Here is a 16,165-nt window from a genome sequence, read left to right on the forward strand (position 1 = left end):
GTTAAATATGATTTCTTAAGATTAATAAATCAAGCTCCAGTACGAAGAGCATAAAAAAAAATAGTTATTAAAGCCGGTCCGAGGTTGACCCGGTTAAGAAGCTGGATCCTGGATTTCATGGGTCAACCTGGATCAATAGGAAAAATTAAAAAAAAATTAAAGTTTTAATATTTTATATAAAAAAATTCATGTAAATATAGATTATACATATTGTAAACAATTAAGTTTAAAAGAATATTTTAAAAAGTTTTTTTTATCTCATATTAAAAAGATATTATGTTAAGCTTTTAAGTTGAAATATTTAAACCAAAAGATTTTTTATCCCACATTAAAAAAACATGATTTTTTTCTTGGGAACATAGAGTATATATACTAATGGGTTTCAAATCCTACATTTAAAAAACATAATTTTTTTTCATGGAAACATAGAGTATATATACGAAAGGGTTTCAAATCCCACATTCAAAAGATATTATGTTATCATTTTAAGTTGAAATATTTAAACCAAAAAGTTTTTTATCCCACATTGAAAAAACATGATTTTTTTCTTGGAAACATAGAGTATATATACTAAAGGTCTTCAAATTCCACATTAAAATGATACTATGTTATCCTTTTAAGTTGAAGTATTCAAACCAAAAAGTTTTTTATCCCACATTGAAAAAACATGATTTTTTTCTTGGGAACGTAGAGTATATATAGTTATATACTAATGAGTTTTAAATCCCACATTTGAAAAAAAAAAACCGGGTCTCGTCCGGGTTTGCCTGGGTGGCCCGGGTCATGGGTCGACCCACCGGCTTGCCCAGGTTTGACCGGGCTGTTGCCCCAGCCGGTCTTTTAGTAAACCCGGACCAGTCCAGCCACTGGGTCGACCCGCCAGGCCGAACCGAGTTTAATAACACTGATCAAAACACTGTAAGTAGTGATTATTTTTTAAAGTATATTTTTTATTTAAAAATATATTAAAATAATATATTTTTATATTTTGTAAAATTAATTTTTGATATTAGCACTTCAAAATTATATGAAAATACACAAAAAAAATTAAATTAATTTTTTTTTTATTTCTTAAAAAAATATTTTTAAAAGATAAAAACAAATATATTCTTAGACAATTGACAAGCAAAATAATCAAATGAAGTCAATTAACAATTAACTAATTTAATTAATGAACAAAACTTAAAGTGTAAAAACTTATTACAAGTTATTGAATTGTTTGATTTTTTTAAAATTTTTATATTTTGATTGAGATTCTTAATATATATCGACAATATATTTTCATTGATGTTTATCACTAGAGTTATAGTGGAAAAAATTCAAAAAAGACAACAAAAGGGAATTTGTTTACAAAACAATTGAATATTTTGTTCTTTAATATTCAGATTGAGAAACTGAAATGCCAAAAATATCATGTTACAGCTTAAAAATTCTTGTACGTTCCCTACAAGGAGTAACGTTTCTTACCCTTAATCATTTATTACCCTGCGTACCCCCAACGTCGAGGTTGGTGGCTGTGATCTGGCTTCACTGAGGTTTCCATAGTTTGTCTACACATGTATTAGTAATTGCAGACTTTGATTTGGTCAATGTTATGTGACTTCTTCCTAGCCAGGTACAGACCTCTATTTTGTAATAGCTCCTTCATTTCAATGATTTCTTGATTTTCAACTCTCTCAACATATCTTCGATCAGCAGCTAAATGATTTCTTAAGATTAATAAAGCTTCAATACGAAGAGCGTGAAAACATTGAAAGATTTAGATATAATTGATCATCAAATAAATGGACAATTAATTGATTATGGGCTAAAACATCTCTCTTCAGTTTCCACATGAGAAATTACGAAGGAAAAGTATACATTTGGGAGGGAATTAACCAGGCAGATGCAGCCAACGACTTTGCATGCATGCCAACTGAGATAGCTAGCTTTCACATTACCTTGCAATTATAGTGAGCCACTCAAGTTCAGCTACTTGACATCAAGATATTTTGGGGAATGATTTACAGTACTAGGAGTCTTCTACATGTATTTTTTTCTTGCTTTGAAAAGTAAAAACTGAAAAGAAAGATCTAGGAAAGGACTCTCAAGACTCTATTGACCCTGTAGTCTTGGACTTGGTCGTGTTAACTATTGTTTTAGTGGTCTGTGTTAATTAGCTTATATATATATATATATATATATATATATATATGTCCTCTACTAGAAAAGAAGTTGCAGAAGTTAATTAGTGGGGGGCGGGAGAGAGTTAGTTTGGAGCTTCTTTATACAAATCTTCTAGGGGTCAATTGCCACTTATTAAGTTGGGAGTTGCATAGTCATGTGGGTGTTTTTGCTGATGATGCCGCTATTATTGTGTCCAACTGCAGCATCAACAGCAAGGGCGCCAGATGTAAAACCTCGCTGCCAAGACAAGTGTGGGGATGTTAGTGTTCCTTACCCCTTTGGGATTAGAGAACCAAGATGTGCCATGAACGACGACTTCTTTCTAAACTGCAGTTCAGGCGCTGAACTGTTGTTTGGAAGAAACATTCCTGTTCGCAAAATATCAGTGCTGAACGGCACAGTCACTGTAGGCATTGTTGCAGCATTCGACTGCTATAACAAAACTTGGGACAAAGCAGACAAATTGTCTCGTCGGCGTATCAGCCTTGGACCAGGCCCCTTCATGTTCTCAGACACCAGAAATGTATTCACAGCTATTGGTTGCGATACCTCTGCTCAGGTGACCAACAAAAAGGGTACATACGGAGCTGCATGTCTCTCCATATGCACAGAATACGTGAACATGTCCGATGGAAACCCTTGCTCAGGTTCTGGATGCTGCCAAACATCAATTCCCAAGGGCCTCAAGTCACTTCATATTTCAACTTCACTTTATTCCAGAAACATGAATGTTTCGGACTTCAATCCTTGTGGAGTTGCCTTTTTAGCGGACAGAAGCTCCTTGAAGCTTTCAGATTGGCCGCTCTCTCGCAAGCCAAAATATGGAAATGATGCATACAGAACAGATGCTGTGATTGAATGGGTAGTTGAAAATAAGACGTGCGACCAGGCCAAAGCTGATAGTACAAGTGCGTATGCTTGTGGCAGTAATGCAAATTGCACTGACTCTGAGAATCAAGGATATCGTTGCTTATGCAAAGAAGGGTTCGAAGGAAACCCTTATCTCCCAGATGGCTGCCAAGGTAAACTGGTTATTGCTTTTCTTTAGGCTTTAATCACTAGTAATAATGCTTATCTTGTTCCATGTGGTCTCTAATTGTCAGTGCGGTTTTCATCAAGTTGAGATTTTTTTACTAATATTTTTAACATTTGTATATTCAGGTTTTGTTTACTAATGTTTTTAACATTTACGACAGATATAGATGAATGCAAGGTTCGAGGAAAAAACGCTTGTGAAGAAGGTACTTGCGAGAATGTGATTGGAGATTACAAGTGTCGATGTCCACTTGGCAAGTACGGTGATGGTAAAACAGGTTGTAAAGGAGTTGGTATCATCGCAATTATTGCAGGTAATTGGCTTTCCTTGCATTTTCTTGAAGGCTTATAAATTCAGTTAATTTGGGTTGATGAAAACTAGTTTTTTATTTTATTTTTTTTATATTTAATTAAATATTGATTTATCTATTGTTAATTTTTTTATTTAATTTAATTAAAATTAATTAATTTATTTTACGTTAGGTTTAATTTAGGTCGCATTTTTTTATAAAAAAAGTACACTTATTATATTTAAATATTATTTTTTATATAAAAAAATATTTCTGCTCCACATCAAAGCCCGGGCTAATCTATTCATGAATCCCTTGGTTCTAGTATGAACGAGATGACATGCCCGCGCGCTGCCGCAGACTTATAAAACAAATATATTTGATAGTGTTATAATTGTGAACCAGCGCTAGATAAGTAATAGAAATTAAAGGCATGATGGAGCAAATATTTCATGATGAAAAAAAAAGTTGTGTTGGTGATCCAAAACTTAGAGACCGAACAAAATGATTTGTAGTAATTTACAGTGTTTTGTGAGGAAAGATACAGTGTTTTCGCCACATGATTTAACTTTTCAGTTAATAAAAAGAAAAAAAAATTACAAAGCTAAATTCTCTACCAACTTAATATTAAAAAAAAACCAACAAAGATAATTTTGGAAGGAAAAAAACCCATGAGAAAAAAACATTGTAGCAATTGACAATGTTTTGTGAGGAAAACTATAACGCTTTTCCCAATAAAATAAAAGAAAAAACCATTTAGAGAAATATTGTAGCAATCCACAGTTTTTGTGAGAAAAACTACAACTCTTTCCTCGTATGATTTAGTTTTATTGTAATTATAATTCTTAACCAACTCAATATTAAAAAAAAATCGACAAAGATAATTTTGAAAAAAATCATAAAAAAATCACATGGAAAAACACTGCAACAATTCACAGTGTTTTAAAGAAAAAAATTATAAAGCTAAATTCTTAATCAGCTCAATATTAAAAAAAATCGACAAAGACAATTTAAGAAAAAAATAACAAAACAAACACCAAAAAAAAGAAAAAAAATCATGTTGGAAACACTGTAGCAATTCACAGTGTTTTGTGATGAAAGCTACAGTGCTTCCCGACATGATTTAGCCTTATTTGTAATGACTTGTAATTGTAACTCACAAACAACTTAATATTAAAAAAATTAAATTGAAAAGGATAATTTAAAAAAAATTATAGAAAAAACCATGTGGGAAAAAAGTTACAGTGCTTTCCTCACATATTGTAACTGTAATTTTTAACCAGCTCAATATTAAAAAATAAAATAAAATAAAGATAATTTTGGAGAAAAAAAAAATCATGCGGAGAAACACTGTAACAATCAACAATGTTTTAAAGAAAAAAAATTACAAAACCAAATTCTCAATCAGCTCAATATTAAAAAAAAATCGACAAATATAATTTTGAAAAATAAAGAAATAAAATAGAAAAACTAAGTGGAAAAACATCACAGCAATCCATAGTATTTTAAAGAAAAAAATTACAAAGCAAAAATTTTAACCAGGTCAATTTTAAAAGGTAAAATCAACAAAAATAATTTTGAAAAAAAAATAAATGAAAAAAAAATAAAAAAATAAGAAAGTTGAACAAAAAAATTTGAAAAAATAAGAAAAAAAAAGAAAGGGAAAAGTAAAAAAAAAAGGGAGAAGAATCATTGTGAATTCCTGTTATAATCTACAGTGTTTTGTGTGTAAGGAAACAGTAAATTCCCTACACGGTTTAGTTATATATATATAATAGCCTGTTTATTATTATTATTATTATTGTACTTTGACTAACAATTTTCGTGCATAAACATATTTTGAAGATATTTGGCGTAAAAAATTAGAGATATGGATACTCTCATGTTTTTTGAAAAAAAATCCGCAAGGCCATCAATTAGTAATTAAAAAGGTCTGAACTTTTTAATTTTTTAATACTGATTTTTTAAACTACAATTAAACCATTATAAATTAATATCTTTTCAAACCATAAAAATTAATTAATTAAGATATATTGTTTAAACTTCAAATTTAAGTTGGGATTAAACAAAAATATTATTTAATAAGAGTTATTAATTTATGAAGGTTATATAAAGTATACAGGGTTTATATAAAGTGTACACGGTTTTCATGATCATAAGATGCCTTCTAAAAAATTACTTAAATGAGACACGTGGAATCACATGATTTGCAAACAAAAAAATATTAAGAAGGGGTTAAACTTAATTCTTTTTATAAATTAATGGTTTGATTAAAAAATCTCTCTCTCTCTCTCTCTCTCTCTCTCGTGTTCTTCAATCAATTGTTTTAGCTTCGCTTCATTTCTTCTCCTTCTGGCTGCTATTGGTGTTGAGGAGACCACGACATTTGAGGTAGCTTTTGATCGGAAGGCTAACGAAGGCTTGATTTTAACTTCACTTGATAGTTCGAGGGATCAAATTAAATTAAAAAATAAAACATCACGAATTTAGCTGGATTAACGAAGCTCATCGAGGCTTGCGATCAATTACAATAGTAAGAAGTTAGTAAATAAATATTTTCCCTTGGTTTGATTTTGAAAGTAACGTCCTTCTTTGACATTTGCTTGCAGCTGTTGGCGCAAGCATTTTCCTTGTGGTTATTTGTCTGCTACTCTACATGATCTGCACGAAAAGAATAAAGGAGAAGAACTTCAAAGAGAACGGGGGAAAAATTTTAAAGAATCAACGAGTAAGGATTTTCAGCGAGGCAGAGCTGGCAAAGGCAACCAACAATTATGCTGATGATCGGAAACTCGGGGAGGGTGGTTTTGGTTCTGTTTACAAGGGAGTTTTAACAGATAATACAGTGGTTGCTGTCAAGAAGTCCAAAGGGGTGGACAAAGCTCAGATGAATGCGGAATTTCAAAAGGAAATGAGCATTGTTTCACAGGTCAATCACAAGAATGTGGTAAAGCTCTTGGGCCTGTGTTTAGAGACCAAAGTTCCATTACTGGTCTATGAGTTCATCTCAAATGGAACTCTTTCCAAGCACGTCCACGATAAAGGTTCCCGGATATTGGCTTCCTGGACCAATCGTTTGAGGGTAGCATCGGAGACTGCGCTTGCGCTTGATTATTTGCACTCTCTGGCAGACCCTCCAGTTATTCATGGAGATGTCAAGTCAGTCAACATACTTCTAGACAGTAATTACACAGCAAAAGTAGCAGATTTTGGAGCTTCGGTGCTGATGTCTCCTGGCCAAACCAATATCTTAGCTACAAAAATACAAGGGACTCTAGGCTACCTGGATCCTGAGTATCTTATGACGGGTATTTTAACCGTTCAAAGTGATGTCTATAGCTTTGGGGTAGTTCTTGTGGAGCTTCTCACTGGAGAGATGCCAAACTCCGTTTCCAAGTCTGGAGAGAAACGGAACGTTATTCAACACTTCATCTCAGCACTGGAAAATAATCATCTCTTCAAAATTTTGGATTTCCAGACAGCTGATGAAGGTGAAATTGATGAGATAGAAGCTGTAGCTGAGCTTGCAAAAGGATGTCTAAATAGCATGGGAGTAAACCGGCCAACCATGAAGGAAGTGTCCGATGAGCTTGCTAAGCTGAAAGTTCTTCATCAGAAATCATTGGCTCAGCAAAATAGCGAGGAAACAGACTACTTGTTAGGCGAATCATCACAATCTTTCTGCAAGTATGCAAGTCCTCCCATGGATCAATCCCAGACTGTGATATCATTGCAGATTGAGAACTACACTAACAGCAATTAAAGCCGGACCACAATCAGTTTCCAACATTCAATAAGTCAGATAGCTCCATTAATAAATTGTAGATTATGGCTATTGATGTTCTTGAGTTATTGTCTGTAGTAATTCTCCAGGAACTTGGAAGCTTGACATATTTCAAGAATCCAGATTTTCCTTTTCGTTTGTCACCTATGTTCAAATAAAAATTGTGTGTTTACAGGACTAATTAATATACTCTCTCAAAATGAAATTGATAGGTACCTTCGATTTCCTAATCAAACCAGATTCAATGATGTTTACCTACATATTTCACAGATAGAGAAAGCTCCACAGCTAGCTCAAATTTCCATAGCATACGAATTCTTACCAAAACAAGATTCCCATCATTTTCTAGCCATTGCATGAGAAGCTATATCCATAGTTTTTAAAATTTAAATTTTAATTCGATCAATTACCTCTCTATTGTTATCAAAACCCTTCTTGGTCTAAGCTTTGAGTCACCAGAATCATAGGTTAACCATCAAACCGGTTAGAGTTTTAAAACAGTTACTTCATCATGTAGAAATAAGCATTTCTTTTTCTTTTTAGAATAGATTTTTTTTTTAGAATAGAATAAAAGGAATAATCTGATTGCACACTTATAACTTTCCTTGAGAAAAAGAAAATATACTGAAAACTTGGGATTCAGTAATGACATCAATTGACCATTTTTCTTCTTCTCTTTTATTTTTTTGGCAATAAAAGAAATTAATTAAGAGAGGGCTTACGCCCCCAAAATTTACATTGATCTCTTAATTCAAATTTTAATATTGAGTACGGTAATTAAGACGATGCTTGGAGAGTTCTATAAAAAGAATGTTTTGTTTAAGATAGAAAAAATTAACTTTAATATATAAAAACTTATTCAAAGATATCATACTCGTATAGCAATTTTGGAATGGTAAAGTCTTGATCAAAGAGGCTAGCTGTATAGGGTTGCGGTGCAACTTGTATTTTATAATTTATTTTAAAAAGTATTTAAAATAATTTTTTTGTGTTTTTAGATTTTTCTAACATTCTAATGTTAAAAATAATATTTTTTTAAATTTTTTTAATATATTAAAAATAAAATATTTTAAAAATTAATCATTACTGTAACACTCTAAAAAATCGGTGAAGAATATTTTGTTGAAGGTAGATATTTTAAAAGCAGCCTGCCTAACTACGTATTGTTCTCAAGTCTTTTGATATATACTACAACTACATGGATATAATCTTTAATTGTTCCAAACAGATATAAATTTTTTAGATCTGTTTAGGTTTCAAGTTGGGTTTAGATAAAACTCAAAGATAAAATATTTAATTTGAGGTTTGGTATGAATATTCATCTATTTAAATTTACACGAAACCCATCTTGAAATAAATAAATAATCTTAAAGTTTAAAAAATTCATAGCTATATCAAGTTAATTATATACTAAATAGTTATAAATTATAGTATTTGGTCTGGGGTTCAAATTTGGGTTAAGTTAGAGTCCAAGTTATGAATACATGAAACCTGATAAGATTGAATTTTGATATCAAATTAAAAATCTATACATGCTCGAGTTCAGGTAGTTATTTTGATTTTAGATTCAAGTATAGATATACAAAACCATATTTATAAATATCAGTGATATATATATCTGTGTGTGTGTGTAGTTGGGGGGGGGGGGGGGGGTAGTTGGGGGGGGGGGATTCTTAAGCATGCAATAATTTCTTTTCATCTTATTTAACTTTTAATGAATGATATATTAAATTCATAATTAGCCCCTTCAACTTCATCTGATTTAACTTTTATACCCTCTATCAATTGAGTGGCACAATTTGATTGGTTCAACTAAAAAAATAATCTCAAAGCTAGCCTTTGATTTTTCATTAATTGAATCTCATCCATCCATCACTACGTGCACATGATCTCGATCATCTATTATGTGTGATTTTTCCATTTTTTACCTTTTCCATTTGTTTTCTTTTTTTTCCTATCTTTGCTTGTTCAACATGAATCAAAATAGAATTCTAGGTTGAGAATGTATTTTTAGAGTTGTAAATTTTTGGTGGCATATAGCGATAGAGTTTTTCAGGCTCTAAGATTTTACATCTTAAACTATATAGAAAAAAATATGGTTTCTTTAACTCTAAAATGTAGGGAACAAAACTAGAATTTCTTAAACCTTGTAATTATAGCCTTTAACTATATATATAAAAAAAACTCTGAACTAAAAATTTTAAATAATCAATCCCCTCTTATAAAAAAATAACTAAAACTGATTTGGATATATAAATCTAAACCATATAAAATTCTAAAACTTAATGAGAGAAAAATCCTAAAAAATTTGAAAAATAATGAAAAATTCTTGGTAGTAACTTTTAGATCAAATCTGGTATGTTCTCGAAACTCGGATGGCATTGTCTTGTAATTCTAATAGGAAATAGGGTTTTAAAAATGTTATAATAAAATTACATAATTAAGATCTATTTTCATCATAAATATGATCATCTAGTGTGTGTCCAAACCTTCTTATACTATGATATTTGTTACGCGTCCAGCTTCAAAATTAAGGTTATTTGGAGACCGTTTTGGTTGAAAATTGATGCAAAATGGGTTTCACACTAATCACCTTTGCCCAACGTGTCGGGTTCTATTTTTTTTTCTCTTTCGAGAAAGGGCTCAGGGTTCAGACCATTACTTTGTTGTTTTCTTTAAAGATTTTCTCTTGCTATAATTTTCTTTTTAGTCTCAGCTTCTTTTTTTTTTTTTAATTAACACTCCTTTTGGAACTTTTTCCCTTCTTCCTCATAATTAAAAATTCCATTATAAATGTCGCGGGTGCGCGGTGTCACGGTGAATATTCCACTTTTAAAATCTAGGAAAGTGTGTATGGTATCTATCTGGAAAATATGGGGAGACAAGAAAATATTGTCTTTTGTTGGTAGAAAATGGAATGGGAGTCGCCACCTAGTATTTTGGTCACTAGGAACCCTAACTGGTCTTAGAGATTGGGTACGGGGACTGGTTGCGTAAAGGGAAGGTATTAGCACCCCAAATACGCCCTACCTAAGGTAAGCTGCATTGTTTATTTGTCTGATAAAATTCAAGGTCTCGTTGTGTTTCCTAGTTGTTGGTCCGTCTATGGTTCAAGAAAAGTCCTCCTCAATAAGGAGATCCTTATCTTATTGGGTAAAGCCTAACCGTTCTAACGTCAATGTAAAAAACATATTTAATCAGGAATACGTTTTACGTATAAATTCGTAATCTCACATACTAAAGGAAGACAAAAAGATTTTTTAAGAATTTTTGAAATATTGGCCTAGTTCTCATGGCTTGAATAAACTGGTTATTAAAGCCAAAAATGCATGCTAATACATATATTGTTTTTTGAAACTTTCTTTGTTGTATGAAAATATGACGTTATAATATTTATATATATATATATATATTGGAGATACTAGGCCGTATTTTAAAACAAAACATTTTTTTAATTATGTATATTTTTTTTTGACGCAAATCGGGTATTTTAATACTGGGTTGGTATTCTTACGGTATAAAAATACAACCAAATATTTTTTTAGAAAGCAAAAGACATTTTTTTTTGAAAATCTTTGACGCTTTGACGAAAACCGGGTATTTTAATACCGGATTTGTATCTTTACAGTATAAAAATACAAACCAATATTAATAAAAATAATAATAATAAAATTACAGAAAATCACATATTTTTTGAAATAATTTTTGCAGAATTTTCTTAATTTTTTTTTCATATATATATCTATATATAAATAATCTAATATATATATATATATATATATATATATATATATATATATATATATAATATTAAATGGGCTGGGCTGGTCCGGCCCAACCAACTGGGCCGGACTCAGCCCCATGGAGTTGGGCCGATCTCGGCCCAAAATGAATTGGGCCGATTTCGACCCAAAAACTAATGCTGCCTTCTGGGCCAGGCCCGACCCAGAAGGCATGGCTGGGCCAGGATCCGCCTGGCCCAGCAACCAAAACGGGCGGGGGGAATTATTTTCCCCCCACCCCTGCATGCAGAACGCTATTCGTTCTGCATGCAGAGAAGGAAAAAACGAAACGCCATAAAATGAAGGAGAAGAAAGGTTACTTGGCGCGGAGGAGGCGGTGGCTTGCTGCGTTTCTGGCGGTGCTCTGTTTTTTTCAGTGTTTTCCCGTGACCCTCCCGGTTTGGTTTCCCTCAAGTTTTCAACTCTTCCTTCCTCTTCCAATGTTTCGGTCCTTTTTCTTTCTTCCCTTCCCTCTCTTCTCTCGGTCTGTTTTCCTTTTTTTTCCTTGTTTTTTTTTTCTCGCCTCTCTCGGTCCTCTCTCGGTCTTCCCCTCTTTTTTTTTCCCCCACTCTCTTCTTCCCTTTTGTTCTATATTTATAGGAGCGAAAGGGCGTTGGGCCCTTCATTAGTGTGCCTGGGCAGCGGGTTTCACGGCGGCTGGTCGGCCACCACCCGTGACAGCAAGGCGCCGCTCCCCTGCTTTCGGCAGTGAACGGGCGGTCGGCCAATGACTTCGGTCGGTGGTCCAGAGTGTGGGGCTTCGGGTTGGCGGCCTTGAGGAGAGAGAGGCTGGTTTAAAGAAGAAAAAAACCATTTTTCTTCCTTCTTCTGCATCGCGTCCATGGAGGAAGAAGAAAGGGGAACAATGCCGTTCAAAACGGCACCGTTCGGTCCCTTTTTTTTTTTCCTTTTGTATGAAACGGCGTCGTTTTGGAGAAAACGCGCCGTTTCATTTAAATGTGGCGCCAAAACGCGCCACATTTCAAATCAGCCCTCAATCATCTTTTGTTCATTCAATTGCATCCCTGCCAAAATCGATCCACGTCCCTATATTTGGCCGCGTTTTTCACTTTAGTCCTTGGCCTTTGAATTATGCAATTGAGCCCTTAATTGATCAATAAACTTCCAATTTCTTCAATTAGACCCCTGAATCAATTAATTCCAGCCCCTCCATTTATGCGCCTCTTCCAATTTGGTCCTTGGTTTCGGATTTCTTCAATTAAGTCCCTAATTGGCCCTTAAACTTCAATATTTATGCAATTAAGCCCCTGATTTGACCTAATAAATTCCTAAAAAATATATTTTGGCTCCAGAACTTAAATTTCTTCTAATTAAAGCCCAAATTGACTTAAAAATCAATTTTTCTTTCAATCAAATCCCTTATAAATTCATTTAAAAATCCAATTAAGTCCATAAACATCCAAATTTGGGCTTTTCTCCTCAAATTTCAAATTTTCCTTCTCAACAGGACTCTCCTCCTTCAAGAATATACTGTCAAAAAATCCAATCTTTGTATTTTCCAACCATTTTCTGAGCGCTTTTGCCTCCTGTTATTTTTCTTAACCTCCTTTGGCTATATATATATATTTTTTATATATATATTTTGTGGGGGACCCAAAAATGGGTTACAACAGATGCCCCCTCTTTATAATGCTTACGGAGCAAGGGTTTTGTGTAGTAAGTTTTATAAAGATGAACCCAAAATAGAACTGCCGGAACTGATCTGGTTGAAGCTTGATTGATCTGATACTTGTCTTTTATAGCAATCTCAACTTGGAATCCCATCTGGAGATTCCTTTATTTATCTTCTCTTTTTTCTTTGTTACCAACATGAAAATACGAGGTCCCATCTGGCGACTTCCAAATAGTGAAACACGAGATCCCTTCTGGCGATCTCCTTCAACTTGGAATCCCATCTGACGATTCCTTTTATTCAAACGAAAAATGGGGTCCCATCTGGCGACCTCCAAATAGCGAAATGCAAGATCCCTTCTGGCGATCTCCTTTATTCAACTTGGAATCCCATCTGGCGATTCCTTTTAACCAACATGTAATACGAGGTCCCATCTGGCGACCTCAAATAGTGAAACACGAGATCCCTTCTGGCGATCTCCTTTAATCAACTTGGAATCCCATCTGGCGATTCCTTTTATTCAACATGTAATACGGGGTCCCATCTGGCGACCTCCGAATAGCGAAACACGAGATCCCTTGTGGCGATCTCTCTTAATCAACTTGGAATCCCATCTGGCGATTCCTTTTATAACCAACATGCAAAAACGAGGTCCCATCTGGCGACCTCCAAACAGCGAAACACGAGATCCCTTCTGGCGATCTCCTTTAACTTGGAATCCCATCTGGTGATTCCTTTTATTAACCAACATGAAAAAACGAGGTCCCATCTGGCGACCTCCAAACAGCGAAACACGAGATCCCTTATGGCGATCTCCTTTAACTTGGAATCCCATCTGGCGATTCCTTTTATTAACCAACATGAAAAGATGAGGTCCCATCTGGCGACCTCCAAACAGCGAAACACGAGATCCCTTCTGGCGATCTCCTTTAACTTGGAATCCCATCTGGCGATTCCTTTTATTAACCAACATGAAAAGATGAGGTCCCATCTGGCGACCTCCAAACAGCGAAACACAAGATCCCTTCTGGCGATCTCCTTTAACTTGGAATCCCATCTGGCGATTCCTTTTATTAACCAACATGAAAAGATGAGGTCCCATCTGGCGACCTCTAAACAGTGAAACACGAGATCCCTTCTGGCGATCTCCTTTAACTTAGAATCCCATCTGGCGATTCCTTTTATTAACCAACATGAAAAAACGAGGTCCCATCTGGCGACCCCAAATAGCGAAACACAAGATCCCTTCTGGCGATCTCTTTTAATTTGGAATCCCATCTGGCGATTCCTTTTATTCAAATGAAATACGAGGTCCCATCTGGCGACCTCCAAATAGCAAAACACGAGATCCCTTCTAGCGATCTCCTTCAATCCTGAAATCCCATCTGGCGATTCCTTTTATTCAAACGGAATATGAGGTCCCATCTGGCGACCTCCAAATAGCGAAATACGAGATCCCTTCTGACGATCTCCTTCAATCTTGGAATCCCATCTGGCGATTCCTTTTTATTCAAAGCTAAAATACGAAATATGAGGACCCATCTGGCGACCTCCCAATAGCAAAATACGAGATCCCTTCTGGCGATCTCCTTCAATCTTGGAATCCCATCTGGCGATTCCTTTTATTCAAAGCTGAAATACGATGTCGTTCTTCCTGATGGTAGGGTTCAAAATTTTTCATTTTCTCTCTTTTTCTTGTTTTTCTTGTTGTTCCAGAATCCACTACGGTTCGAAATCATGATTCTTTGCTATCACCCACTATGATTCTTTCTTCGTCTCCAATCTTGCTGGAATGTATTAAGAACTCCTCCTGTAATGATCCAGAAAGCATATATGCAATGATTTATGATTAGATGCCATGCATGCATTCGTACCTGGTTTTGAAACATAGGCCCCATCCTCCTCTTCTAGTTCATGAAGCTCTCTCTTGTTTGAGCTTGCTTTTGAAGTCGTATGATGGATTCCTCTCTCATGTTGTCTCTGACTTTCTTCAAGTAGTCATTTTCCCAAAATGTATGACTTGTTATTGCCTCTTTGTCACGCTTTTCTCAAATGCTTTAGCTTGGTTTTTAAATCTATAAGCTTTTATACATTTTAAACCCGTAAAACTTTTCATGAAAACATCTCTTATTGCCCCCAGTGTAGGGGTGTGATTCTAGTCTAGGCTTTTGTATAGAGAAGAAATTCGTTCAGCCGATGCTAAACGTTTTAGGTGCGATAACAACAAGACATGCACTGTTGGGATTAATGCAAAAATGACTGTTGTGAGATCAATGCAAAAGAGAAAGAAGTCAATGGCCAAACTTTGCTTTATTGATTTAGGAGCCTACATCAAGCATAATATCTTTTTACAGAGTCAGAATTCACAGGTCGAGCTAGGTCTTCTCCATCCATTCTAGCCAACTTCAGTGCTCCTCCTGAGAATGCCTTCTTTACTACGTAAGGACCTTCGTAATTCGGTGCCCATTTGCTTTGATCGTCTCCAGGTAACGACAATATTTTCTTCAATACTAGATCCCCTTCTTGAAACAACCGCGGTCTAACCTTTTTATCATATGCTTTGGCCATTCGTTTCTGGTAAAGTTGGTGATGACATATTGCAGCTATCCTCCTTTCGCTGATCAAGTTCAGTTGCTCATATCTCACTTTTGTCCACTCGGCCTCCTCTAATTCGGAATCTATCAACACTCTTAATGATGGGATCTCCACTTCTAAAGGCATCACTGCCTCCATACCGTACACACAGAGAATATGGGGTAGTCTCGGTTGAGGTCCTGACCGTAGTGCGGTATGCATGAAGAGCAAATGACAACATCTCATGCCAATCTCTATATGTGACTACCATTTTCTGAATAATCTTCTTGATGTTCTTGTTGGCGGCTTCTATTGCGCCATTCATCTTTGGTCGATATGGTGAAGAATTCGAATGCTTGATTTTCCATTTAGTACACAACTCTGCTATCATTTTGCCATTGAAATTCTGTGCATTATCTGTCACTATCTTTTCCGGAGGGCCATATCAACAAATCAAATCCTTCTCTATAAACCTCTTCACTACGCTCTATGTTACGTGGGCATATGAACTGGCTTCCACCCACTTTGTGAAGTAGTCAATAGCTACGAGGATGAATCTATGACCATTGCTAGCTTTTGGGTTAACAGGACCGATCACGTCAATTCCCCACATTGCAAATGGCCAAGGGATATTAGATTAAATAGAGGAGGTGGCGGCATATTTACCTTGTCACTGTAAACTTGACATTTATGACATTTCCTGACATAGTCGATACAATCTTTCTCTAGTGTCATCCAAAAATAACCAGCCCTTTGGATTTTCCTCGCTATCATATGCCCGCTAGCATGGGTTGAGCAAATCCCCTCATGGACCTCCCGTAATGCCTTTCTAGCATCTGCCTCATTCAAACACCTTAGCAGGGTTCCATCAAATGATCTTTTGTACAAAATCTCTCCATCT

The 16,165-nt window shown here is 34.9% G+C and overlaps 1 protein-coding gene across 1 annotated transcript; it reads left to right on the forward strand.

The window, feature by feature from the left end:
* Positions 1–2,212: 2,212 nt before the first annotated feature.
* LOC133699100 (wall-associated receptor kinase 2-like) lies at positions 2,213–7,456 on the forward strand. The gene is made up of 3 exons (XM_062122240.1): positions 2,213–3,188; positions 3,363–3,515; positions 6,101–7,456. The coding sequence occupies exons 1-3, from the start codon at positions 2,321–2,323 to the stop codon at positions 7,252–7,254; spliced, it is 2,175 nt and encodes a 724-aa protein (XP_061978224.1). The 5' UTR covers positions 2,213–2,320; the 3' UTR covers positions 7,255–7,456.
* Positions 7,457–16,165: the final 8,709 nt, after the last annotated feature.

The sequence above is a fragment of the Populus nigra genome, chromosome 7 (genome assembly GCF_951802175.1).
Source record: "Populus nigra chromosome 7, ddPopNigr1.1, whole genome shotgun sequence".
Classification (NCBI taxonomy): Eukaryota; Viridiplantae; Streptophyta; class Magnoliopsida; order Malpighiales; family Salicaceae; genus Populus; species Populus nigra.